Source organism: Tursiops truncatus, chromosome 8 (assembly GCF_011762595.2).
Source record: "Tursiops truncatus isolate mTurTru1 chromosome 8, mTurTru1.mat.Y, whole genome shotgun sequence".
NCBI classification, from domain to species: domain Eukaryota; kingdom Metazoa; phylum Chordata; class Mammalia; order Artiodactyla; family Delphinidae; genus Tursiops; species Tursiops truncatus.
In genome coordinates this window covers 55543994-55570902 of record NC_047041.1, presented here as the reverse complement: position 1 = coordinate 55570902, position 26909 = coordinate 55543994, and the positions used below count along the sequence as shown (strand labels likewise).

General features: G+C 37.8%; 1 protein-coding gene across 7 annotated transcripts in view; it reads left to right on the top strand.

Moving 5' to 3' along the window:
- Nucleotides 1–26909, top strand: part of LOC101316208 (diacylglycerol O-acyltransferase 2) — a 364872-nt gene that overhangs the window by 69151 nt on the left and 268812 nt on the right. For all 7 annotated transcript variants that reach the window (XM_073808430.1, XM_073808431.1, XM_073808432.1 and 4 more), the window contains 3 exons: nucleotides 2327–2444; nucleotides 13594–13628; nucleotides 26236–26397. In XM_073808430.1, the coding sequence (XP_073664531.1) occupies nucleotides 2327–2444; nucleotides 13594–13628; nucleotides 26236–26397 (315 nt within the window). The remainder of the gene's footprint in view (nucleotides 1–2326; nucleotides 2445–13593; nucleotides 13629–26235; nucleotides 26398–26909) is intronic.

Sequence of the window (26909 nt, the reverse complement as noted above, 5' to 3'; positions counted from 1 at the left end):
AGTTCTGAGGTCCATTCTTAGGTTTGAAGTGCTCTCTATTCTCCCACCATCTCGTGGGTGGGTGTCAGAAGCCACTAAGGGTTCCAGGCCACTCAGGTTCATTGCAAGGCCTAGGTCATACCAAGACCTTCTTGACTGGGTTAATTCACTGGACATATATTAATTCAGTCAAAAACCATTTATTGTGTTCCTGCTGTTTGCTAGGTACTCATCTAGTTGCTGGAGATACAACAGTAAATAAAATAAAGTCTCTCCTTTATAGAACTTATAGTCTAGTTGGGGAAGATTGACAAATATCTGGAACTATCCATAATTTCATATTAGGTATAATTATACATTGTTTTGGTCAAGTAGATGTTCTGGGGAACTGAGAACCAGAGAGGATCCTTTAGGTCACCTTGACTTCTTTAATATTTCCTTGGATCATAGGGTAATATTTTGGGCAAAGGTGGGTGATATAGCCTAAGGCTGGTGGTAATTTTTGGTATTGCTATTATATTTTGGATTAGGTTTAGTTGATTTAAACTTTTTCTTATTTATTTAACTTTATTTTTTGATTATGTACATCATTCTTATGGTACAGAAGTTAAAACCACATAAACAAGTATCAGAGAAGTCTTGCTTTTATCTCTATTCTCTCCAACCTGTTCTCACCCCCATAGGTAATAATTTTTCTGCATTTCTGGTTTAACCTCCCAGTGTTTCTTTTTAATTGCATTAAAAAGAAACAGTTCAGTTAGAGAATAGGGAAGGAGGAATCTTCTCTCCTTAACTTTGAAGCATAAATGGATTTCCTTAAAGAGAGTAGTATTCTAGATTAAGGGGCTAGCATTAGCAAAAGCATGGAGCTAGGACCATGCATGATCTTTTTCATGGAACCTTAATCAGTCACGTGTGACTAAGGGGTTGGGTATGTGGAAGATCTAGTGGGCAGTAAGGATAGGTTATGGAGAGGTCGGATTGCACAAGGCTTTGAAAGGAATAATGGGAAGTTTGTACTTTATGCTGGAGGCTTTGGGTAATGTTTTCGGGTTTTTGAATAGAGGACCAAGTTTGGAATCTTATGGCAGAATAGATGTGATTGTTGTGTATAGGCAATTAACAGTTCCTGTCAATCTAAAATCTTGACTGAGAAGGTTGATGAAAAATATATAGTAGAAGGAAATAGTTGCTGTAATCCAGGGTGTGAAATGGAAACCTTTGGCAGATTGTAGAAATATAAGTCTTTTAGAGTAAGCCCTAGGAACTTTTTGTAAGTACATTTGGGGCTTTTCGTACTTTGAGTATTAACCAAATTTATTAGACAATAACGTTCTCTGTCAAAGAATCTTAATCTCTAGATTGGGAGAAATGATTGGGTTGGTATGTGTATGGAAGGGAAGAACTGAACTTTTCTGGCTGACTGCACATGTAATTAAAGATGGACTTAGCAAAGTGGGCTTTCAGCCTGAAGGGAGAGCTTTAAGCATATTTAAAACTGAGCCTATGGTTTCTATTTTTAAGTCTCTGAAAATAATGATCTGACACAGGGAACTAGCTTTTGAGAATGAATCTGTTGTGCTTAGACTTCAGCATTGCCAACGTTTTCTCTCTTTGATATGAGGTGATTTGGCTGTGCCCTAAGTTATCTTATATTTTGGTTGATTTCTACTGTTGTTTATGGAGCTTTGCCTTTCCAACACTTGTGACTCCAAGTGATTCATGCATCCTAGTTGGAGAAATTGTTGGGAAGGAGGCCTGATTAGGAAATAGGGGCTGGTTAACTGCTGGTCAAGTGAGAATTTAAGCTGGCAGCAGTTGGGTTACTGGCTGGATGGAGTGAACAGTGAGTTATTGCTTTTATTTTTTGGCTTTGGCTTCTTTTCCTGGTTGTAATAGATGATCTGGCGTCAGACTGAGCTAGCAACAGAGGTGTATGTATGTAATAATGGCTGATTTTCTGTTGGTATGAGGTGGACTTTGCATGTCTACAAGCATCCTTCCGAAGGGAAAGAAGCAAATTACTATTATACTTAGTTTATGTTCCAGGAAATACTAACGCTATTCTACAGATATATAGCATTGATATAACATTTATGCTTTTCAAGAATGTTTCATATCTGTTATTTCATGCTCCCAACAACCTTGGAAATGATATAGGGCAGGAATAGTTCCTATTTGACAGAAGAGATGCTGAGACATAAATAAGAGACTGGGTTAAGGTTGCTGGCTCAACAAATAAACGACTGGGACAACTTACTGTATTTTATGTTTGAATTGTAACTTTCAGAAAGCTTTATAGGAGGAAAAAGCTGAATACTCTTCCTTTTTTGTGATTATTTTTCAGCGACGTCTTAGACATCTTCGGAACATCGCTGCCCGGAACATTGTTAATAGGAATGGCCATCAACTCCTAGATACCTACTTCACACTTCACTTGTGTAACACTGAAAAGGTATACAAAGGTAAGGGAATCTGCACTTGCCACCCACAGATCGTTGCATCTCATTTTTATTCTTTTGTAACACAAATGATTCTCAGTGCCTCTTGCTAGTATTGCTTATTAGAAAGCTAAGTTGTCATGCTGTCTGAAAATATTTCATGAGCAGTTGTTATACATATTGAAGAAACATGTCTTTTGGATAGTTCTTTCAGATAACTGAGACTTACATTGATAAATTTATTATTCCTTTATGAATGTTGATGTTTAATATCTGTATTCCAGTAGCTGTCATTTAAAATAGGCTATTTGATGGGACTTCCCTGGTGGCGCAGTGGATAAGACTCTGTGTTCCCAATGCAGGGGGCCCGGGTTTGATCCCTGGTCAGGGAACTAGATCCCACATGCATGCCACAACTAAGAGTTCGCATGCCACAACCAAGTAGCTGGCAAGCCACAACTAAGACCTGGCTCAACCAGAAAATAAATAAATAAATAAAATAACTAAAACTTAAAAAAATTATTTTAATTTATTAAAAAAAGGTTATTTGAGGGACTTCCCTGGCAGTCCAGTAGTTAAGACTTTGCCTTCCAATGCAGGGGGGTGTGGGTTCGATTGCTGGTGGGGGAGCTAAGATCCCACATGCTGCCCGGCCAAAAAACCAAAACGTAAAATGGAAACAATATTGTACCAAATTCAATAAAGACTTTGTAAATGGTCCACATCAAAAAAATCTTTAAAAAAAAAAAAAATAGGTTATTTGAGTCCAGTATCCAGCACTAATTTGCTTTTCTTTAAAATATAATTCATTCCTTTACTATTATGGTAAAATTTGGACCTAGTTCATATCTTCTCATATCTGTACTACTCTGTGTATATGGGGTCATTTTTAGAAGAATGACATGGTTTCTTTGAATTCAGTTCCACATTGAAATGTGGATTCTTCCATAAGTGATAATTCTAAGAGTACATCAGATATTTGAATCAAAATCACAAGCATCTTTTGAATACATATTGGATGAAAGGCACTTTGGTATAATCAGTTGACCTGTGTTGGTTGCTGTAAGAGAGGAAGCATGGTATAAGGACAGGAGTATTGGGTTAGGATTGAAACTACATTGATACTAGTGCTAGCTATTTCAGCTAGTATATAAGTGTATACTAGCTGTATACTATACACTAAAATAGCTATATGCTAGTTATGTGTTTTTTGGACAGAGATCATGGCTTTTTTAGCCTCACTTTTCCCATTTGTAAAGTGGAGATAATGAGGTCTTAAGAAGTCAGGCAAGACAGATTTTTATGCGGATCAACTGAGATAAGGTGATAACACTTGGTAACATGTGAGTAAAGGTCTATTTATATTAATAAAAGGTGGCATTATTTTAATTTTTTTCTTTTTTTTGGCCGCGCTGCACGGCATGTGGTATCTTAATTCCCCGATCAGGGATTGAACCCGTGCCCCCTGCATTAGAAGCGCAGAGTCTTAACCACTGGATCGCCAGGGAAGTCCCAGATGGCGTTATTTTAAAAAGAGGTACTAAGGACTTATTTGAATCCTATCCTGTGGCAAAGATGAAAAATTCAAATGACATTTTATGTTTTTGGTTTTAATTTTAAAAATTGTTATTAAAGCAGTAGTTGTTTAACAACTTTTTTCTTTTTTTAATTTCAATACCAGTATATGCTAATTTAAAAATTTAATCAGAAATTATATAGAGTAGAACCCCCCCCTTCATATACAAGTGGCATTAAAGTATTTTGAAGGGTAAAAAAAAAGGACTCTAAATTCCACCATTTTTACATAGTTTTATTTCATTCTTATTTTTGATTCTAACCATTGCATATTTTTAAAACAATTGTATTAATCTGAATGAGTAACACTAGCTACTATAACAAGTACCACGAGTCTCTCAGTGACCTGACATAATAAATTTCTTAAACACTAAGTTCAATGTAGGTGTTCTTTTTCCCAATAATAGTTATAAGTATTTATTAAGAAGTAAGGAAATCTAGACTTAAATCTAAAGTCTCCCAGTTCTTGAGCAGCGAACGATAGCTAGAAAGCAGGCTTTTCACAAGTGTAATCAATTCTTTAATTTATTTGCTTTTCAGTTTTCACTGGAAGGCATAATGTGGTTTGCAGAAGCAGACAAATATTTATTTATTTATTAGCATTTAAACATATTATCTAATTTATTTATTTTTTAACATCTTTATTGGAGTATAATTGCTTTACAATGTTTTGTTAGTTTCTGCTGTATAACAAAGTGAATCAGCTATATGTATACATATATCCCCATATCTCTTCCCTCTTGTGTCTCCCTCCCACCCTCCCTATCCCACCCCTCTAGGTGGCCACAAAGCACAGAGCTGATGTCCTGTGCTATGCGGCTGCTTCCCACTAGCTATCTGTTTTAATGTAGGTGTTCTTTATCAGATATTGGCTTGGCAGCTGTCTTCTAAGTGGTGACTCAGGTATCCAGGCTCCTTCTATTTTGGAATGATGCTTCTGGTATGGCAAGAGCAAGGGATTATTTGAGGGAGATTTTTTTTTTTTTTTTTTGCGGTACGCGGGCCTCTCACTGTTGTGGCCTCTCCCGTTGCGGAGCACAGGCTCTGGACGCGCAGGCTTAGCGGCCATGGCTCACGGGCCCAGCCGCTCCGCGGCACGTGGGATCTTCCCGGACCAGGGCACGAACCCGTGTCCCCTGCATCGGCAGGTGGGCTCTCAACCACTGTGCCACCAGGGAAGCCCGAGGGAGATTTTTTTAATGGAAATGGTCCACATGAATTCCACAACATTCCATTAGCTGTATATCAGTTGCATCATCCTTTTTAGATGAACAGGGGACTGAGAAATGTTGTCTTCCTATGTGTCCAGAAGAAAAATGAAAGTTTGGTCACTATTTGTCCGAAGGGTGTAAGCATTTTTGCAGATCTTAATGCGTTTGGTCTGCTGCTCACTAATTGGTTTTATCACTAGTAATATATGACAGTGCCAGAGTACTTTCTTGCTCCATTGTTATCTCTGATAATAGTTACTAATATTGAACTTGGTACATTTTAGGTATTTGGTAAATGATAGCAATTATTATTGGAATTGTAATGTTAACAAGCATAATCGTAGTTTCCAAAAAGAGTAGTCATGGGACTGGTTGATGACCATGATGTTGAAAACTTGTCTAAGAGGGGACTTCCCTGGTGGTCCAGTGGGTGAGACTCCATTCTCCCAATGCAGGGGGCCCGGGTTTGATCCCTGGTTGGGGAACTAGATCCTGCATGCATGCTGCAATTAAGAAGTCCGCATGCGGCAACAAAGATCCCGCATGCCACAACTAAGACCCTGCGCAGCCAAAATAAATAAAAATATAAAAAAAGGGAAAAAAACTTGTCTAAGAGATACGATGAAAGCAAAGTGATTTTTTTTTGTTCCTGTTTGTTTTTTTTTTTTGTCTTCTTCTCTAGCTCTGTTTATTTCTTGAGCTTAGAAGTTATTAAGGACTGTTTCTTGAAGTTATTTCAATAAAATGATTGTTAACACAGGGAATTGTTGGTTTCAGAGCACAGGGAAGTCCCGTGTCTAGTAGTGGTATTGAGTCTGTCACTAACCGGCAAGCCGTTTGGCTAGGGCATTTAGTTCCTCTTGCGTGCCGTTAGCTAATTTAGCTCTAAAATGAGAGGACTGATGACTTCTGAGACTTCCTACTGCTCCAAAATGTCATGGTTGAATGAAGTCTATTATGTCTTCTTTTTGGGCCCACATGTTATGCTCTATAACTTTTAACTACCATAGGAGGAGCCAGGAAGCTCTTTCCTTAGTAAACTAATTAATACCACCTTATGTTCTTGGACCTGTGATGATAAACATGAATATTCATTGCATGATCATTATGTGGCCCTTGGTGTAGGATGACCACGATGGAAGGCCTCTGGGCTTTTCTTACAAAGCCACCTGTACCACCTGTCTAGTGGCATCATTTCTCAGTTTCAAAAGAAGGTTTTTTTTTTAATTAGAAGAATATCTGAAATGCTGATTTCTAAGTTATTCTTTTATTTCAGCTGAATTCACAGGACAGCGTAAGAAGTTACGTGTGAGTTTTTTTGATTTTTGACAATTTTTTAAATCCATCTCTTAGGAGATGGTCTGTTTTTCAGGTAGTTCAAATCGAGCACCATTTATTACATTCCCAGAGAACAAAGCCTTGTGTTAATGGATGAGGAGCTATGTTCTAATCCTGGTTCCCTCTTAAACTTGGAAGTTGTGTAAAATCAAGTTTGTTCTTCAGCCACAGTTATTTTCTCACCCATGAAATGTGAGCGCCTGTCCTTTCCTGGAATACCAACCAGTTATTTTGAATACATTAGAAGACAACCTCTGTATAATCCAATTTGGTGATCTCATGAATGTCTCATAGTTTTAAATATCACTTATCACCCTAACAACTCACAAATGTATATCTTTAGCTTCAGCCTCCCCCCTGAACTCATGCTCCTGTATTCAATTGCCTACTCTACATCTCCATTTGGAGTCTGGTAGATACCTTAAACTTGATATATTCAGCACTGAGATTCTGATGTTCCAGCTCTGATCTACCTCCTGTATTCGTCCTTTTATCAGAAAATGACAACTCTGTCCTTCTATTTCCTTGGCCAAAAACCTTGGAATCATCCTGGATTGTCCTCTTTTATATTCCACATTCCATCTTTCAGCAAATGCTTTTGGTTCTTACTACCAAATTGTATCCATAATCTTTTCCCTTCTTACTACCTCCAACCACTATCATCTCTTGCCTGAATTTGTTGAAGTAGACTTCTAACAGGTCTGCCTGCCCACTCACTCTTTCTAGTGTGATCTCAACCTAGATCCTATTAAAATCAAAGTGAGGTCATGTTATTCCTCCCCTCAAAACCCTCCAGTGGCTTCTCATTTCATTCAGAGTAAAAGCTAAAGTTCTTTTGGTTTCCTAGGCCTTTCATCATATGGCCGTCTGTGACCTCCTTCTACTCTTCTAGCTGTCTCTGTTCCCACCCAACTGCCCTTGTTGCTGTTCCTTGAATTCATCAAGTTGACTTCAGTTTAAAGGCCTCTGCACTGGCTGTTTCTTTGGCCTGGGCACTCTTTCCTCCTGATAGCCACATGACTAGCTCCTCTGCCTTCTTTCAGGTCTTAAATCCAAATGTTTTCTCAGAGAAACTCTCCTTGATCACTGACTAACCCCTTTTTAAAATTGTGACTATTCTCCTCTCTGTCTTTTGTGCTTTATTTTTCTCCACAGTACTCCCGATTGTCTGACATAACTGTATGTTTAATTATTTGGCTAATGCGTGTCCTCTTCACTAGAATGTAAGCTCCATATGGGCAGAAATTTTTAGGTCAGTTTTGTTCACTACATTATTTCCAGTACTTGGAACAATGCTTGGCACAAAGTAAGCCCCCAAATATTTTCATTTAACTTTTTGACTAGCTAATGCCGTACATAGTTCAAAATATATGTAAAGGTTTATATTAAAATCTTCCTTTCACCTGACCCATCTCCCTAGTTTTTCACCCCACCGTTGTTTACCTTTACTGAGATTCCTTATGCAAATGCAAGTAAAAATAGTACCAAATTTGATATATATATATATATATATATATATATATATATATATATGTATCTGTGCCTTGTATTATTTTATTTTTTTGCGGTACGCGGGCCTCTCACTGTTGTGGCCTCTCCCGTTGCGGAGCACAGGCTCCGGACGCGCAGGCTCAGCGGCCATGGCTCTCGGGCCTAGCCGCTCCACGGCATGTGGGATCTTCCCGGACTGGGGCACGAACCCGTGTCCCCTGCATTAGCACGCGGACTCTCAACCCCTGCGCCACCAGGGAAGCCCTGTGCCTTGTATTTTTTACTTAATATAATTTAGATGTTTTTCCATATTATTTCGTAGAGAGCTTCTCTAATTTTCTTTTGTTTCTTTTTAGTTTTGCATTGAACAGATGTACCATAATTTATTTAATTGGCTCCTATTGGTAGACATTTAGGTTGTTCCAGGCTTTTGCTATACACACAGTACTGCAGTGAACAATTTCATTGGTATACATTATTTTGTATGAGTGCTAGTATGGCTATAGGGTAAATTCCAAAGAGTGGAAGTGCAAAGAGAATGTGTACTTAGAGTTCTGGTAGATATTGTAAAACTGCCGTTGTTGACATTCCCACTTGCTAGGTACAGGTACCCTTTTTCCCACAGCCTGACCAACAGACTGTGCAGTCAGACTTCTGAAATTTTGCCAATCTGATAGGTGAAAAATAGTTTCATAGTAGAGTTAAAGTTTGTATTTCTTCTATTATGAGTGAGGTTGAGATACTAAAAAAGCATTTGTTGAATAAATGGAATGCTGTACAACAGCCAAAACATGCCATTGGAACCATGTTCTGCAATCTCTCCTTGCTTTGTTTGTTTAGGTCTTAGCATGGATAGAGAAGCATTTGTATCTAATAGACCCTGTCATGTAGAGCTAGTCTTGGATGATATCTTTTTGAAAATTTACATTCTTTTTGAAAATTTACATGTCTAATAGTTCTGCTCAAGTTGAGTTAATAAAAATTCATAGAATTGTATTAATAAAAATTATAGCTTATAAAGTATTCATTATTTCATTTGAGCCTCATAACAGCCCTGTTATTTTCTAGGTGTCATTCTCCTTTGAAAGGTGAAGAAACTATGGCCCAGAAAAGTTAATTGACTTGTCCAGGGTCAAGCTTACACATGGTACACTGGGGGACCGAACTATTTTTTTACTCTAAATTTTCCTAAATTCTCTATTCTGTTGTGCGCCATGCTGCTAATTTCATTGACAATAATGTAAATGTAACAGAGTGATAGACAGTGTAGGCCCACATTTAACACTTTAGAAATTACCTCAGACTCAGTGATTCCTTTCCAAACTGTATGGCTCCTTTGTTGACCTCTCTCTATTTAAATTAGCAAGTCCATTTTGAGGATCTAATGGAGAAGGCAAATTGTTTAGTTTCATTTATATATACAGTTAATCAGCAAAGTTTTGGAAGAAATAATGATGCTGTTCATCTTCTTAGAGCTGGAGATGCATATTTTGGGGACTGTTTAATTTAGACACTTTATAGATTAAGCTGAGGAATTCTCTCTCACAAGGAAAGAGGAATATCTTAATTTTTTTTCACTGATTTTATAAGTGTTACCTACTTGCAGCAAATTCAGACAATACAAAAGTGTATTAAATACAAAAATGTATTAAGTGAAAGTACCTTGTAATAACAAACAACACATTTTTAGCACAGTCTTATTTTTTTCTAATAACATATTTGGTACATATAAATTAGAGTATATGTATGCATATTAAAAAAAGAACATATATATATATATACACATACATACATATGTACATTTATGTAGTCAATTTATGATCGGCATTGGTGAACCATTTGGGAAAAAATGAAAAGAATAATACTTAGGGTTGCCTAGTGTTAAGTGGGGTTGTAAAATGGTACAACATTTTTAGAGAACAGTTTGGCAATATCTGTCAAATTCAAACTGTATTTTTCCTTTTATCTTGCAATTTTACCTCTAAAAGTTTATCTTATAGATTCAAGTGTCTTAGGGTATATATCTTTCAAAGATTATTTATAATATTACTTGAAATATCCAAAAATTAGCAGTAACTTAAATGTTCATCAATAGAAGTTTCCTTTTAAAAACAATTAGAATTATCCCTTCTCTTAATTAAAATAATTGTGCAAAATAGAAAAATTAGAAAACTGCCAAGCAAAAAATAAAAGTAAGCAGCCCAACCCTATCACCTAAAATAAATGTTGTAAACATAATTGTAAAACTTTTGATCCTGTTGTAAAATCTCTCATAGAACCTGTTTTTTTCACTCATTGTGACTATCTCACCACAAAATAGAATGATTATCCTTATTATTATTAATTTTTTAAGGGAAGATAAGCATAAAGTAGTGTAGATGGTATGTTTTGGAAAGAAACATTTTAACCAAAAGAGCTTGCCCCTAAGAATTTTATATCCAGGCCCACTTTTCCTTTACTGCTTGATGGTTCCCAAACTTCAGTCCTGTGGACTACTTCAACAAGTTTCACTGTCTTCGAGTTTCATCTATAATGCTACATACTTAACATATTTTTAAAAGTTCAGTATGTCTAAACTCATGTCTAAGCATAATCTATGAAGTTGTTGATTCAAGAAAAACTTTATTGAGTGCCTACCCTGTGCCAGGAATAGCTTTACATGCTGAGGAGACAGCAGTTACACAAAATCAAATGTTACTGCCCTCATGGAGCTTACAATTAGGGATTGGATAGATGAGACATACATTTCAATATGTTAGAAAAAAATAAAGTTTGTTCATGTATCACCTAAAATGGTCTCATATATCAGTGGTATGTACATCACCCTTGGAAAATATTTCCCTATAGCAACATAAGGATACAGGGTCCTTGTAGGCTCTGCATTGACAGAGCACCACGGAAGTGACTTCGGCAGGGTCAGCAGAGGGAATGTTGGAGGGTTGTTAAGAATGTCTGTCTGTTTTTGTGCCAGTACCACACTGTCTTGATTACTGTAGCTTTGTAGTATAGTCTGAAGTCAGGGAGCCTGATTCCTCCAGCTCCGTTTTTCGTTCTCAAGATTGCTTTGGCTATTCAGGGTCTTTTGTGTTTCCATACAAATTGTGAAATTTTTTGTTCTAATTCTGTGAAAAATGCCAGTGGTAGTTTGATAGGGATTGCATTGAATCTGTAGATTGCTTTGGGTAGTATAGTCATTTTCACAATGTTGATTCTTCCAATCCAAGAACATGGCAATGGAACAGGATAGAAAGCCCAGAGATAAACCCACGCACATATGGTCACCTTATCTTTGATAAAGGAGGCAGGAATGTACAGTGGAGAAAGGACAGCCTCTTCAATAAGTGGTGCTGGGAAAACTGGACAGGTAGATGTAAAAGTATGCGATTAGATCACTCCCTAACACCATACTCAAAAATAAACTCAAAATGCATTAAAGACCTAAATGTAAGGCCAGACACTATCAAACTCTTAGAGGAAAACATAGACAGAACACTCTATGACATAAATCACAGCAAGATCCTTTCTGACCCACCTCCCAGAGAAATGGAAATAAAAACAAAATTAAACAAATGGGACCTAATGAAACTTCAAAGCTTTTGCACAGCAAAGGAAACCATAAACAAGACCAAAAGACAACCCTCAGAATGGGAGAAAATATTTGAAAATGAAGCAACCGACAAAGGATTAATCTCCAAAATTTATAAGCAGCTCATGCAGCTCAATAACAAAACAACAAACAACCCAATCCAAAAATGGGCAGAAGACCTAAATAGACATTTCTCCAAAGAAGATATACAGACTGGCAACAAACACATGAAAGAATGCTCAACATCATTAATCATTAGAGAAATGCAAATCAAAACTACAATGAGATATCATCTCACACCAGTTAGAATGGCCAACATCAAAAAATCTAGAAACAATAAATGTTGGAGAGGGTGAGGAGAAAAGGGAACACTCTTGCACTGCTGGTGGGAATGTGAATTGGTACAGCCACTGTGGAGGTTCCTTAAAAAACTACAAATAGAACTACCATATGACCCAGCAATCCCACAACTGGGCATATACCCTGAGAAAACCATAATTCAAAAAGCGTCATGTACCAAAATGTTCATTGCACCTCTATTTACAATAGCCAGGAGACGGAAACAACTTAAGTGTCCATCATTGGATGAATGGATAAAGAAGATGTGGCACATATATACAATGAAATATTACTCAGCCATAAAACGAAACGAAATTGAGCTATTTGTAATGAGGTGAATGGACCTAGAGTCTTTCATACAGAGTGAAGTAAGTCAGAAAGAGAAAGACAAATACCGTATGCTAACACATATATATGGAATTTAAGGAAAAAAAATGTCAGGAAGAACCTAGGGGTAAAACAGGAATAAAGACACAGACCTACTAGAGAATGGACTTGGGGATATGGGGAGGGGGAAGTGTAAGCTGTGACAAAGCGAGAGAGTGGCATGGACATATACACACTACCAAACGTAAAATAGCTAGCTAGTGGGAAGCAGCCGCATAGCACAGGGAGATCAGCTCGGTGCTTTGTGACCACCTAGAGAGGTGGGATAGGGAGGGTGGGAGGGAGGGAGATGCAAGAGGGAAGAGATATGGGAACATATGTATATGTATAATTGATTCACTTTGTTATACAGCAGAAACTAACACACCATTGTAAAGCAATTATACTCCAATAAAGATGTAAAAAAAAAAAAAAGAATGTCTGTCTGAACCTCTGATACAGTCTCTCTTTTGATTGTATCTTCAGGTTTTGTAACATTTACAACGTTAATGACGGTTTGTAGAATCATGAAAGTTTAGTGCTTAGAGGACCTTGATTATTAGTCTGATTGTCAGAATTGTCTAATGAAGAAATGGGCTCAAGGAAATGAGAAGCAGAATGTTAATGACAAGTAGAACTAGAACTTAGGTTCCCTGGTTGCTAGATGAGTGTTCTTTCCACAGTACTACAATGGATAATTATTGGAGATGTTTGAGAAAAACAGAGAGTATAGAATTGGCTGTAGACAATGGCAGTTGGTAAGGGAGAATGAACTCTGAGTTTTTAAGGGCTTACCTTAGAATCTGGGGTAAAAGGAGCCAGTAAGGGAAAAATCACTAAATTAAATCTTAACAGATTTTGACCTTTCTTTACTAATGTTTTTTTCCCTTTAAAACATTTAATTTAAAACAAGAAGGTCCTACTGTGTGTAGCACAGGGAACTATATTCAATATCCTATAATAAACCATAATGGGAAAAGAATATGAAAAAGAATATGTATATATATGTACAACTGAATCACTTCGCTATATACCGGAAACTAACACAACATTGTAAATCAACTATCCTTCAGTTTAAAAAACCTTTTATTTAATCATTATTTCTATTTTAATTTAAATTTTTGCAGATAAATATATGTAGAGAATAGATCCCTTGAAAATGTTTTAAGTGTTTTTACTAGAGCATATGTTAAAAAATTCGTTGGATTAAGAGTTAGTGAGCTTATTTTCTTCCATGTCACTTATTGTTCTTTTTCTTCTTTTCCAGAATTTTATAGGAGTGAAGTGATTAAGAATTCCTTGGTAAGTTGGCTTTTTGACAGGTACATATGACTAAGCCTATAACTCCTATTTTAGAAAATGCTGAGACATAAAATAAGTTGGGGCTTCCCTGGTGGCGCAGTGGTTGAGAGTCCGCCTGCCAATGCAGGGGACACGGGTTCATGCCCTGGTCTGGGAAGATCCCACATGCCGCGGAGCGGCTGCACCCGTGAGCCATGGCCTCTGAGCCTGCACGTCCGGAGCCTGTGCTCCGCAACGGGAGAGGTCACAACAGTGAGAGGCCCGTGTACTGCAAAAAAAAAAAAAGAAAAAAAAAAAAGTTGAAGTTCAGTTTTGGTGTTATGATAATTCTACAGTTAAATCTTCTGCTCAGTTATTGCTTAAATCTTCATTGATTTGTTCATTGTTGTATCTCTAGTGCTTAGAGCATGCCTGGCACAAAGTAGGTGCTTGATAAATATTTGCTGAATGAAATGATATTTTTTCTGTTAAAAACTTGTGTGTTTTTTTAAAAATCATTCTATAATTTTGTCACTTCTATTACTATTGAGGTTTTGAAAAAATAATTAATTAATTAATTTTATTTTTGGCTGTGTTGGGTGTTCGTTGCTGCACACCGGCTTTCTCTAGTTGCGGTGAGCAGGGGCTACTCTTTGTTGCGGTGTGTTGGCTTCTCATCCCGGTAGCTTCTCTTTGTTGCAGAGCACGGGCTCTAGGCACGGGGGCTTCAGTAGTTGTGGCACATGAGCTCAGTAGTTGTGGCTCATGGGCTCTAGAGCGCAGGCTCAGTAGTTGTGGCGCACGGGCTTAGTTGCTCCGCGGCATGTGGGATCTTCCCGGACCAGGGCTTGGACCCGTGTCCCCTGCATTGGCAGGTGGATTCTTAACCACTGCGCCACCAGGGAAGTCCCCTGTCGAGGTTTTTGACTGTTTGACTTACCAAACATCATAAAAAATGATACCTTTGTATGTTGTTGTTAAGAATTTTATGTCTAGGGCCATTGCATAGGCTCCTTCCACTTGTTTTTTGGCGATAGCATTGCTCAGTTAGAAAGTTGGAAATGTCCTACTTTTGATAATGGGTACACTAGATATTTGCATAAATGGCTCAATTTATTCGGCCATGTTGATAAAAAGAAGAGATTTTTGGTACTGATAATATCCTTTTAACAGTCCAAGACCATCCTGGATTTGGCCCCTGTCCACCTTTTCAACCTCATCTGCTAACAGTTTTCCTCACTCATTGTGTTCCAGGCTTACCTCATTTTTCCAGTGCCAAACTTGTCTTGTTCCTTATGCCGCAGCACCTGTTTCCCCTCTTCTTCACTTGGCTGAATACTCCTTTGAAGTCTGAGCTATGTCACTTCAGCCAGGCCTTCTATGACTATTCTATCTAAAGTAATGCCCTTTCCACTCTTTTTTACATCACCCTGTTTTGTGTTTTTTTAGAGCATTTGTCACTGTTGGAAATTCTTGTCCATTTATCTGTTTATTATCTGTCTCCCACCTACAAGAATGCAAGTTTTATGAGAGCAGGAACCTTGCCAGTCTTGTTCTCCTCTGAAACCTTAGAGTCTAGAATATTGCAGATGCTCAGTGAATATTTGTCAGATGAATAAATGGATATCAGTGATGTGTTATATTTACAGAATCCTTTTACATATGTTGTCTCATTTTGATCCTTAGAACAACTTGTAAGGTAGAGGGGGTAGATCTTAAGAAACTGACATCCAGAGAGACTCAGTGGTTTTTGCAGAGTCACACAACCGAGGGACCAGAACCCCAGGTCCAGACCTTCCATCTTCAAGTCTCTACTACTCGTTCCTCTTCATCAAGCTGTCTTCACCGCCCAGCTTGTGGGATCTTAGTTCCCCCACCAGGGATTGAACCTGCGCCCTCGGCAGTGGAAGTGTAGAGTCCTAACTACCGGACCACCAGGGAATTCCCTATATAGGATTTTTTGTTTCAATTTAAATCAAGAGATACATTTTAAATGTCAGACTGAGCACACTGTAGTGCAGAGATACATTTTAAATGGCAGACTGAGCACAGGTAGTGCCAACAGTGGGCCTAGCTCGAAAGAACTGATACTAAGAACAACTATTTTTAAGGTTGTGCATTTAGAGACAGTGACACCTGATGACTGCCACCTGGTGGTCAAAGAGTGTAGGACCTTATTCATTTTAACATTTCTAAAGTCAGAATTTATCTTACAGTGGAAGAAAAATGCTTGTTAGAATTGATGCTAAATTGGAATACGTTAGATGGTAATAAATATAATGGAGTAAAATAAAGCAGTATAATGGAGTATCTGGCAGGGGTGGTTGATGAATTTCTATGGCAGTCACATAGAAGATCTCATCTGAGCAGACACCTGAAAAAAGTGAGGGAACATACTGTGTATCTAAGTGGGGAAGACTGTTTCAGGCCAAGAATCAGGAAAGTATGAAGGTAGGAGTGTACTTGAAGTTTTTAAGGAATGGCTAAGAAGTTAGTATGGCTGGAGTGGAGTGAGTGGTTTGAGATTGTGCTCAGCAAGCATGACAAAGACAGGGGTAAGGGAATTGAGGATCAGGGCAGCAGAGGAATGACCTGGGGGGACAGCAGGTGATAGTCAAGGGGTGGGTGGCATGAGGATGAGATTTTGGGAGGTGACACAAAATTGGAAGCATCTAGTGGACAAGGACCCACAACTTACTCATTTTTCTATTTTCCAATGTCCCTAGCACAGTGAAGTCCAGTAAGTATCTACTGCAGTAACTGGAATAATCCACCGTTGATAGGCTGGATGGTAGAGATGTGACTCCAAATTATATGTCAGAGTCCTGATTTCTTCTCAGATATATTTAGCATAGAACGATTAATGGTGAATGTATAATTTGACTTTTTAATCTCTGGCTTCAGCTAACCATACCCTCCAAACCATTTGTTAAACTTTTTTTTTCTTTTTTGTTTTGGTTCTGGGGGAAGTTAGATCCTTAATATTATCGAAGGGCCATTGGTTAATTTAAACTAAAATAATTGAAGCAATAAGAATGGAAGTAACTAAATTCTCTCAATTGGATTTTGTACATACACAAAAGTAGAGGTGAATCGTGTAATGAACCCACATGCACCATCTTTAACAATTATAAAGTTAGTTATTAGTTTAGTTTAGTTTAGTTTTGTTTTTACAAAAAAGGAGTTTTTACTTTTATTAGAAAATTAAAAATCTCGTGGTGGCAGGAAGAAGAGTGATAGCTAGTTCGTATGTGTTTTGAAATATCTCTGTATGTGTGTTTCTTTAATAAACAATTAACTATTCACTTGTGATTCAGGTAGTTTATTGGATGCATTGTATATGTTGTTTCTCATCCTGATAGCAATGCTGCAAGGTAGGAGATATTCCTGTTTTATAGTTAAGGAAAGCAGGGTTCAGAGAGGTTGAGGAATTTACTCTAGGTCGCAAAGCTGGTGGTGACTGGTAGAACCGATGTTTGAGAACTCGAGAGCCCTGCTCTTTCACAGCACTGTGCTGCCTCCATTACATCAGTGATGGGCCTTATAAGTGAATAAACAAAGTTCTAGAGCAGCGGTCCCCAACCTTTTTGGCACCAGAGACCAGTTTCTTGGAAGATAGTTTTTCCACGGACTGGGCGGTGGGGGTGGAGGGGTGGAGGGATGGTTTTGGGATGATTCAAGTGCATTACATTTATTGTGCACTTTATTTCTATTATTATTACATTGTAATATATAATGAAATAATTATACAAGTCACAATAATGCAGAATCAGTGGGAGCCCTAAGCTTGTCTTCCTGCAACTAGATGGTCCCATCGGGGGTGATGGGAGACAGTGACACCCGAATGTTGCTTATGTGTGTTGCTTATGTCCAGTCTACTCCATAAGATGCAGCTTAATTGTCACTTGCCATTCACTGACAGGGTTTTGATATGAGTCTGCAGGCAGTTGATTTATTATGGTCTCTGTGCAGTCAAATCTCTCTGCTAATGATAATCTGTATCTGCAGCCGCTCCCCAGCGCTAGCATCACCGCCTCAGCTCCACCTCAGATCATCAGGCGTTAGATTCTCATAAGGAGCGCGCAGCCTAGATCCCTCGCATGCGCAGTTCACAGTAGGGTTTGCGTTCTATGAGAATGTAATGCTGCTGCTGATCTGACAGGAGGCGGGGCTCAGGCAGTAATGTGAGCAATGGGGAGCGGCTATAAATATAGATGAAGCTTCACTTGCTTGCCCGCTGCTCATCTCCTGCTTTGTGGCCTGGTTTCTAACAGGCCACGGACTGGAACCAGTCTATGGCCTGGGGGTTGGAGAGCATGTATTTTTAGGGAAAGCATGTGACAGAGTTATCAGAACCAAAACTTCTGTTGGACTTGTGACTGCCTGAGGTATTTTTAAATCTTTGGGAAAAAAGTGAACAATATAAATACTTTTTATGAGTTGCTGGCCTGAGGGATTCTCAAACAAGTATATGTTCTAGTTGAATTGTGACTGAATGAATTAACATTTCATCTGTGTGTGTGTGTGTGTGTGTGTGTGTGTGTGTGTGAGAGAGAGAGAGAGAGAGAGGGAGGGAGGGAGGGAGGGAGAGGGAGGGAGAGAGAGGGAGGGAGGGAGGGAGAGGGAGGGAGAGAGGGAGAGGGAGGGAGAGAGGGAGAGAGGGAGAGAGAGGGAGAGAGAGGGAGAGGGAGTTGGCTCCTCTTGCTATGCCATCTTATCTTACCTTGTGTTAAACTTCATCATCATTTTCTAACCTCTGTCTGGTCAATTACATAATTTGGAGAGAGTCTAAGATAATTGGCACATGCACTTATAGGACCAGGGAAGAACAGGATTCTATGGAAACATGTAGGAGTATCATTTATCTCAGTTTGAGGAGGGGGATTAGGAAAGGTGTTTAACAGTAAGCAATTTCTAAGTTGAGACATGAAGGATGAATAAAGGTGAATGAGAGAGGGGGAAGAGAGTTTATTGGGCTGAGGAATAACTACTACTTATAAATTTAGTATGCAATTCCTGAGAGTTATCTTGTATGTTTTGGGAAAATTGGAACAGCTTTTATGAATTCTTAGTCATGTTTCTTGTGACTATGCATTTGCTATTGAGTGATAAAAATAGTGATAACTTGTTTGTGTTTTGAAAATTTTCTATATATGTGTGTTTCTTTAATAAATAAGTATCAGTTGAGCAGTGTTTTAGAGAAATTGCCCAGGTAGTAAATAATAATTTTAGATTCTCCTGGAGGTAAACTTTTCAAAGCTATAAATATCCTAATATTCTGCCACTGTACTTGCAGTGAATAAGATACAGGTCCCTAAATGATGTTAGTATACTTGAATAATTTGTTCCATCTAGAAAATGGGCTGATATGTATAGGTTAAATATAAATAAAAATCATCTGGATTAAAAAAAATTTTTTTATTATAATTTTTTAAAATTTTATTTATTTATTTAAGTTTTGGCTGTGTTGGGTCTTCGTTGCTGTGTGCAGGCTTTTTCTAGTTGCGGTGAGCAGGCTTCTCATTGTGGTGGCTTCTCTTGATGTGGAGCACGGGCTCTAGGCGTGTGGGCTTCAGTAGTTGTGGCATGTGGGCTCAGTAGTTGTGGCTTGCGGGCTCTAGAGCACAGGCTCAGTAGTTGTGGCGCATGGGCCTAGTTGCTCCATGGCATGTGGGATCTTCCCGGACCAGGGCTCGAACCCGTGTCCCCTGCATTGGCAGGCGGATTCTTAACCACTGTGCCACCAGGGAGGTCCCATGGATTTTTATAATAACATTATCGGGCAGTAGAGTCTTCGAATGTGTGGCAGACTGTATCTGTATCTGAAAGGACCAGCTCAGGAATGATTGCTCATTGTCTGGCAGCTATTTTATAAAAGCATAAAGGAAGGTCATTGTAATGAGAGGATTGACAATAGGCTCTACTGTATTAACGTTGTATTGGTTTAGAACAGAAACCCAGGCCATCTATTCAACCACAAGAAACAACTTCAAAAGACTACTTCCCTTCCAAAGGCTTTTAGTTTTAGAATGAAGTATTTAAGAATAACTAATATAATAACTGCCCCCCAAATCATCCCACCCCTTATGCAATATGGCCCTTCAGATATATTCACCAGGTTTTTCTTTTTTTCACTTTGGATAGGGGTGGTTATTTCATGCTTTTTCTGCTGAGAAGTTGAAATTATACTCATTCATATTTTAGAGCACATATATTGATACTTTTGTTGAGAGGTGATCTTACACATAGGGTAGTAAGTGGCTGTCTTTTCAGGTGGTTGTAATCTTCCAACTCCTGCTCTTTAGGCTTTAGGGCCCGAAATGACATTGTGAAGAGATATCTTTATTTGTTTTACTTCTGTAGGTGTCTCTTTGTAAGATGCTGTATTTTTTCCATTATTGGGTCTTAAAAAATTTTTGTTTTATTACTTTGTATTGAGAGATAGCACGTATTACAGTAAAGGGCACAAATAATAGCCTGATGACTTTTCAAAGGGAACGGATCATTTAACCAGATCAAGAAGCAGAACATTATCTTGTGTTCTCCCTCTAGTTACTACCTCCTCCCAAAGAGCACCACTATCTTGGCCATAGATTAGTTCTGCTTGTTATTGAACTTCTGTATGGCATATGCTTTTTTGCTTAGCATATTTGTGAGATTCATACACATTATTCATTAATTCTATGTGTACATGTCCATTAATACATATGTGTATGTATTTCTGTTAGGTATATCTTTAGGAGTGGAATTAAGTGCCGGGTCATAGGTTATTTTCAGCTTTAGTAGATACTGCTAAATAGTTTTTCAAAGTGTTTGTGCCAGTTACATCCCTATCAGCAGTGTGAGGTTTTTAGTTGCTCCACATTCTTGTCCAAACTTGATATTATCTGTTTTGAAAATTTTAGCCATTCTGGTGGGATAGTGGTATTGTATTATGATTTTAATTTACATTTCCTCATATACTATTCTAATTGATCACCTTTTCCAGTGTTTATTGGCCATCTAGATACTCTTTTTTAAAAAAAATTTTTGGCCACGCTGTGCAGCATGCGAGGTCTTAGTTTCCTGGACCAGGGATTGAACCCGTGCCCCCTGCAGTGGAAGCACAGAGTCTTAACCACTGGACCGCCAGGGAAGTCCCTACATATTCTTTTTTTTTAATTTATATTTTTATTTTTATGAAGTGTCTGTTCTGGAGAAACATGCCAATTAATGCCAATTAAGAATAAACGAATTCTGTGCAAGGATTTGACTTTTTTAAAAATAAGTTTATGGGATGTATTCAATCTAATTTAATAGTTTATGTAGTCCTTTTTTCATGCTTCCTGTTTTTGATTATCTAAGGATTTGTGCAGTTGGTTTGTTGAATTCTCCTCTACCCTGTTGTTTCACTCATGCTCTGTGAGTATATAGCATTTTTGTGATCCCAGTTCAATGTGGAGAGGGACTTCTTGTAGACATGAGTACGGCCTGCGTCTGGGCTTTGAATTATGTTCTTGTCTCCCTTTAAGACTACCAAAACCAAAACGTCAAGTTTATATAGGTAGGCAAATGCCTTTAAGAGAAAAGCCCTCTAGATTTACACCTTGGGTTCTAGCTTTCCTTTTTGGCTTGGAAAATCTTTGGTGATGTTGGTGGTTATTATTATTTTAAAAATATTTTAGCCAGCATTTTTAATTGTTTTCAGTGGGATGATTGTCTAGCCTGCCATTATCAGAAATGGATGGTTCCCTTCCATTCATTCCTTGGGCCATGTGTTAAATCTAGTCTTGCTGTTTCATAGTTACCCATCATGTTTTACCCAAAATATTATCTTTCCTTATTGTCTGTATTTTTCAATAAATTTTTCTAAGAATAACTTTGGCTTCTTAAAATAATTAAGGCTACCTTCAAAGAAAGATTTGCTATTATCAAATATTTCAGTGTATATTTCCTACAAACAAGGACAGTCTCTTACATAATCATATTAAAATGATTAAAATCAGGAAAGTGTAACATTGACACGATACAGTTATTAACCACAGCCCTTCATCCTCTACCCCCAGCTTAATTGAGGTATAGTTGACAAAAATTGTATAGATTAAGGTGTACAATGTGATGTTGTGGTATACGTATATATTATAAAATGATTAACCAAAATTAAGCTAATTAACATACCTATCACCTCATGTAGTTACTGTTTTTTGTTTGTTTGTTTTTTTGGTAATGAGAAAACATTACTCTCTTAGGAAATTTCAAGTATACAATGCGGTATTATTCACTATAGTCACCATGTTGTCATTAGATTTCCAGAATGATTTCATTTTGCAAAACTGCAACTTTGTACGTTTTGGCCAACATCTCCCTGTTTCTCCCAACTTCAACCCCTGGCAACCACCATTACACACCCTGTTTCTATGAGTTTGACTTTTTTAAAAGATTCCACATGTAATCTTTTTAAAAGATTCCACATGCAGTATTCGACTTTCTTTTTCTGACGTACTTCACTTATCATACTATGCTTCAGGTTCATCCATGCTGTTGCAAATGGCAGGATTTCCTTTTTTAAGGCTGAATAATATTCCATACATATATATGCTACGTTTTCTTTATTCAGTCATCTGTTGATGGATACTTAGGTTGTATCTATATCTTGACTATTATGAATAATGAACATGGGAGTGAACATGAACTGGGAGTGAACATGGGAGTGCTTCTATCTCTAAGACACTGTTTCATTTCCTTTGGATATCCACCCAGAAGAGGGTTAACTAGATCATATGATAGTTCTATTTTAAATTTTTTTGAGTTACCTCCATACTGTTTTCCAACTGGTTGTACCAATTTTCCTTTCCACCAATGAATTCCTAGTCCTTATTCAGATACTGTCAACTCTCCAGGACTCAATTCAGAATCACTCTGTCTTTAGTTGTCATGTTGCTTTATTCTTCAGTCTGGATGGTTCTTTAGCCTTTTTTGGGGTGTTTTTGACTTCAGCATTTAAAACCATACAGACCAGTTATTTCATAGACTGTCTTTCAATTTGATTGACTGATGTTTCCTCGTGATTAGATTCAGGTATGCATTTTCGGCAGGAAAACTATAGCTGTAATACTGTATTCTTTTCGGTGCTTTGGTTTAGAAGGCACCTGTTTTTGGTTTGTCCCAATATCGATGTTAACTTTTGTCAGTTGATTAAGGTAGTGCCTGTCAGGTTTCTCCACTGTGAAGTTATAATTTTTCCATTTATAATTAATAAGTGATTTGTTAGGGAGAAACTTTGAGACTTTATATATCCTGCTTCTTATCAACTGTTCGTTTACCAGTTTTAGCATCCATTGACAATTTTCTCATTCCCATCTTTCAGACTTTTATATTTATTAATTGGCATTCTATCTTTATTTCCCATTTAATTAATTATTAATTAATTATTAATCTATATCATTATGAATTCAGAGATTCTTATTTTTATTCAATGGGTTATAATCCATTACTGTCATTATTTAGTTTGTTGCTTAAATTATCCCACACTGGGTTAGTGAAAGCCCTGTGAATTGATTCCTCTTTCCTTTTGATGTGTCGTTCTTTGAGTACCTACTTACATTCTGGCACGAGATGTTCCAGACTCATTTTGTACTCTTCCTGCCACAACCCTGGAATCAGTTTTCTCCCGAAGGAACCCTTGGTTCCTTTTAGTGAGAAGGCTAAATAGACAGCAAGGTCTGAGCATGCTCATTGTTACTAGTGTGCTCATTACTTCTAGACTTTCTAAGGGACTGAGCTAGGAAATACACACACGCACGCACACACACACACACACCCTATATCTTTTGCTCTATCTATCTGTGTATCGGTCTATCTTTTAAAAACCATGCATTCATACCAACATCTCCATTTTCAATCCAACTGAACTCAGTTCATTTGTAACTCCATTCTCCGACAGTGAAAAACCTGGCTTCCACTGTCCTCAACATCTTTACTCATGCTTAGAATACACAGAAAGTGGCTTTAGAATTGCTAATCCTTACCACTATAAGAAGCAGACCTATACATTAGAGTTCAGTGTTTACAGTTTTTTTTCCCTGAAGTAAAAGCCATATACAATGAAATGCACAGGTTTTAACTAGGTAATTTGCTGAGCTTTGATAAGTGCATACATACCTGTCAAGATATGTACATTTCCTATCATTTCAGAAAGTTCCCTTGTGCCCAAGCCCTCCCCCCACAAAAGGAAATCATTTTTCACCACAGATTTGTTTTGCCTCTTTTAGAACCTCGTATAAATGGAATCATCATGCAGTATGTATTTTTTTTTCATATTCTATTTTACATTCTTGCCTTGCCTTTTCAGCTGTACTTCTTTGCATTGATTTTTTAATCATTGCTTTAGGGATTACTGTATGTACGCTTAACTACTTCATGTAAAACAGGAGAACCTGGCAACAGTATCGTTCCAGTTGTCTCATTTGTGCTATTACTTTCATATTTGTGAACCTATATATATGTTATAAAACCCTTTATACAGTTATAGCTTTTGCTTTAAACAGACATATATGATATAAATAAAATAAGAAAAATACATGGTCTTTTATATTTACTCCATGTTTACCATTGCCAGTGCTTTTTATTCCTTCTTAAAGATCCAGGTTTCTATCTGGTGTCATTTCTCTTCAGCCTGAAGAACTTCCTTTAGCATTTCTTGCAGTACAGGTCTGCCTGGTTATTCCTAGACCTTAATGTTTATCTTCATTTTTAAATGAAACTCTACCCCTATCTAGAAGGGTTGCTAAAACAATTATGGTGGGATAGAGACTGGGGGTCATGTAAGAATGGAGTTCTGTTGATCTTAGATTGAAATTCTTGGATGGTGTGGAATCAGAATAAAGCTGATTGCACAATGTGTTTATTGTGTTATTATCATGCTATTTATCGATAATCTTTTGGTGTCCTCAAACATCCATTTTGGTTAATTGGACATTCATTCACTCATTCAGCAAATATATATTTTTTTAATTAATTAATTAATTTATGGCCGTGTTGGGTCTTTATTGCTGCGTGCAGGCTTTCTCTAGTTGTGGCGAGCAGGGGCTACCCTTTGTTGTGGTGCACAGTCTTCTCATTGCGGTGGCCTCTCTTGTTGCAGAGCATGGGCTCTACGCTCGCGGGTTTCAGTAGTTGCGGCGTGTGGACTCAGTAGTTGTGGCTCATGGGCTCTAGAGCACAGGCTCAGTAGTTGTGGCGCGCGGGCTTAGTTGCTCTGTGGCATGTGGGATCTTCCCGGACCAGGGCTCGAGCCCATGTCCCCTGCATTAGCAGGCAGATTCTTAACCACTGCGCCACCAGCAGCAAATATTTATTGAGCACACAGCAGGTACTTTTCAAACTTTGGGGATCTTGTGGTAAACAAATCAGGCAATGTTTCTATCAGAGCTTTTATTTTAATGCAAGAAAATCAGACAATAAAAATATACAAGTGAAAAAGATAGATCAGACGTAAGTGCCATGAAACTGGAAGTCATGTTCCCACTCCTGAAATGTCAACAGCCAAACCCACAAAAACACATACATCAATATATCCCCTAAAACAAAAACACTGCCCTACTCTGTCCCCACTTTGGTCAGGAAGAAAAACTGCCACAAAGCAAAGACTAATTACCCTTATATGAGGACCTTTTGATTTACTGATTTGTGTAATATGAAAATTGATAATTTAATGAAATTAATTATAGTTACATTCAGCAATGAAAGCCCTAACATTTAATGTAAGGGAAATAAATGAAAGTAAGTAATCGATGCATTGTAGTTCACGTCTATTGATAATATTAAAGCCCCTTAACTTTTTCACTTTTCAGAGAATGTTTCAACTATCTGGATAATCCTCTTAATGAAAAACAAAGTTCTTTCAGAGCATAAAGTTGACCATGCCATTCTTAACCTTAAAACCGTTCAGTAGCCCCACGTCTTGTACACAGTAAAGTACCACCTCCTTGGCAAGGAGTCTCGTGTTGGTCTCTCCAGCTCTGCGTCCTGCCGCTCTTGTGTTGTGTGCTCCAGCAGTTGTCTTAGTCCCTGACCACACTGTGCTATTTCACACCTCTGAGCCCTTGTATATTATTTTCCCTTTGCCTGCAATTCCTTATTTTAATCTGGTGAACTACTGTTTGTCCTATAAAAGCCAAGTTTCATAGCCTGTGTGCTGTCTTTCCCCTGTGCCTTCCAAGTTTATTATTCCCTCCTGTGCTACTTTGTAACCTTTTGCATATTGCACTTTTCATGAAACAATGTAATTATTTAAAGGGAGGTTTGAATCCAGCAACAAGTTGGAGGTACTTTGAGGGCATTGTGTATAAGTTGCTTCTTAATAATTGTGTATTGTGTTGAATAAATAAATGAATTACCATAGGAAGCCATGTTAATGAGAGATTAGAATATATGCTCCTTCTATTGACTATAATAAATAAGCAGAGAAATTAAAAAGTACCGATATCACCCTCTTTATGTTAATTGGAATGTCTTCTTAAGTTTGCAATTTAGTATATTTATAAGTTCTTTTGGTTAAAGAACAAAATGATGTACAACCTAACTGAAATAACTGTAAACTGTAAACATTTAGGGTCTTCCTAAAGCATGTTTTCATTTCCATCAACAGAATCCAACATGGCGGAGTCTTGATTTTGGAATAATGCCGGACCGTCTCGATACATCTGTGTCTTGTTTCGTGGTGAAGATTTGGGGTGGAAAGGAGGACATCTACCAGCTGTTGATTGAATGGAAAGTCTGTTTGGATGGGCTGAAATATTTGGGTCAGCAGGTAATTTTTAGACTGCAGTTTCAAGTAGTTGTCTTCTCTAAATGAACAGTCTAGCTTTTTCTGTTGAATCTTCTGATTCTACATTTCCTATTATAAAGAGAGACCCTTTATGATTGTTCACTTACTTACAGAAATTTGAGTCATTGCCAGGTTTAAAAAATGACTGAAAATATTTATGAAGAACTGCCTTAAGCTGATAATTTAAGAGGATATTTTTTGGGGGGGCAGGTAGAAAAGCATATGCTTTCTCATAGCACTCTGCTTGTTCTGTCCTATTGGATGTTTCCCCTAGAATCTGAAAATTAAGTTGAAAATAAGCACCTCTCTTATGACCAGTAGAGTGGGGTTATTCCAAGAATAAGAAGAGCTTCTGTTTATTGAGCACAGGGATGACAAGTGCCTGGCTCATATACTGCTACCCATTCCCCATGACTGATGTAGCTAACTCATCATAGCACTCTTACAGCTGAGCTCAGAAGTAGCTCCATAATCCTTTCTAACACAGTGTTCCA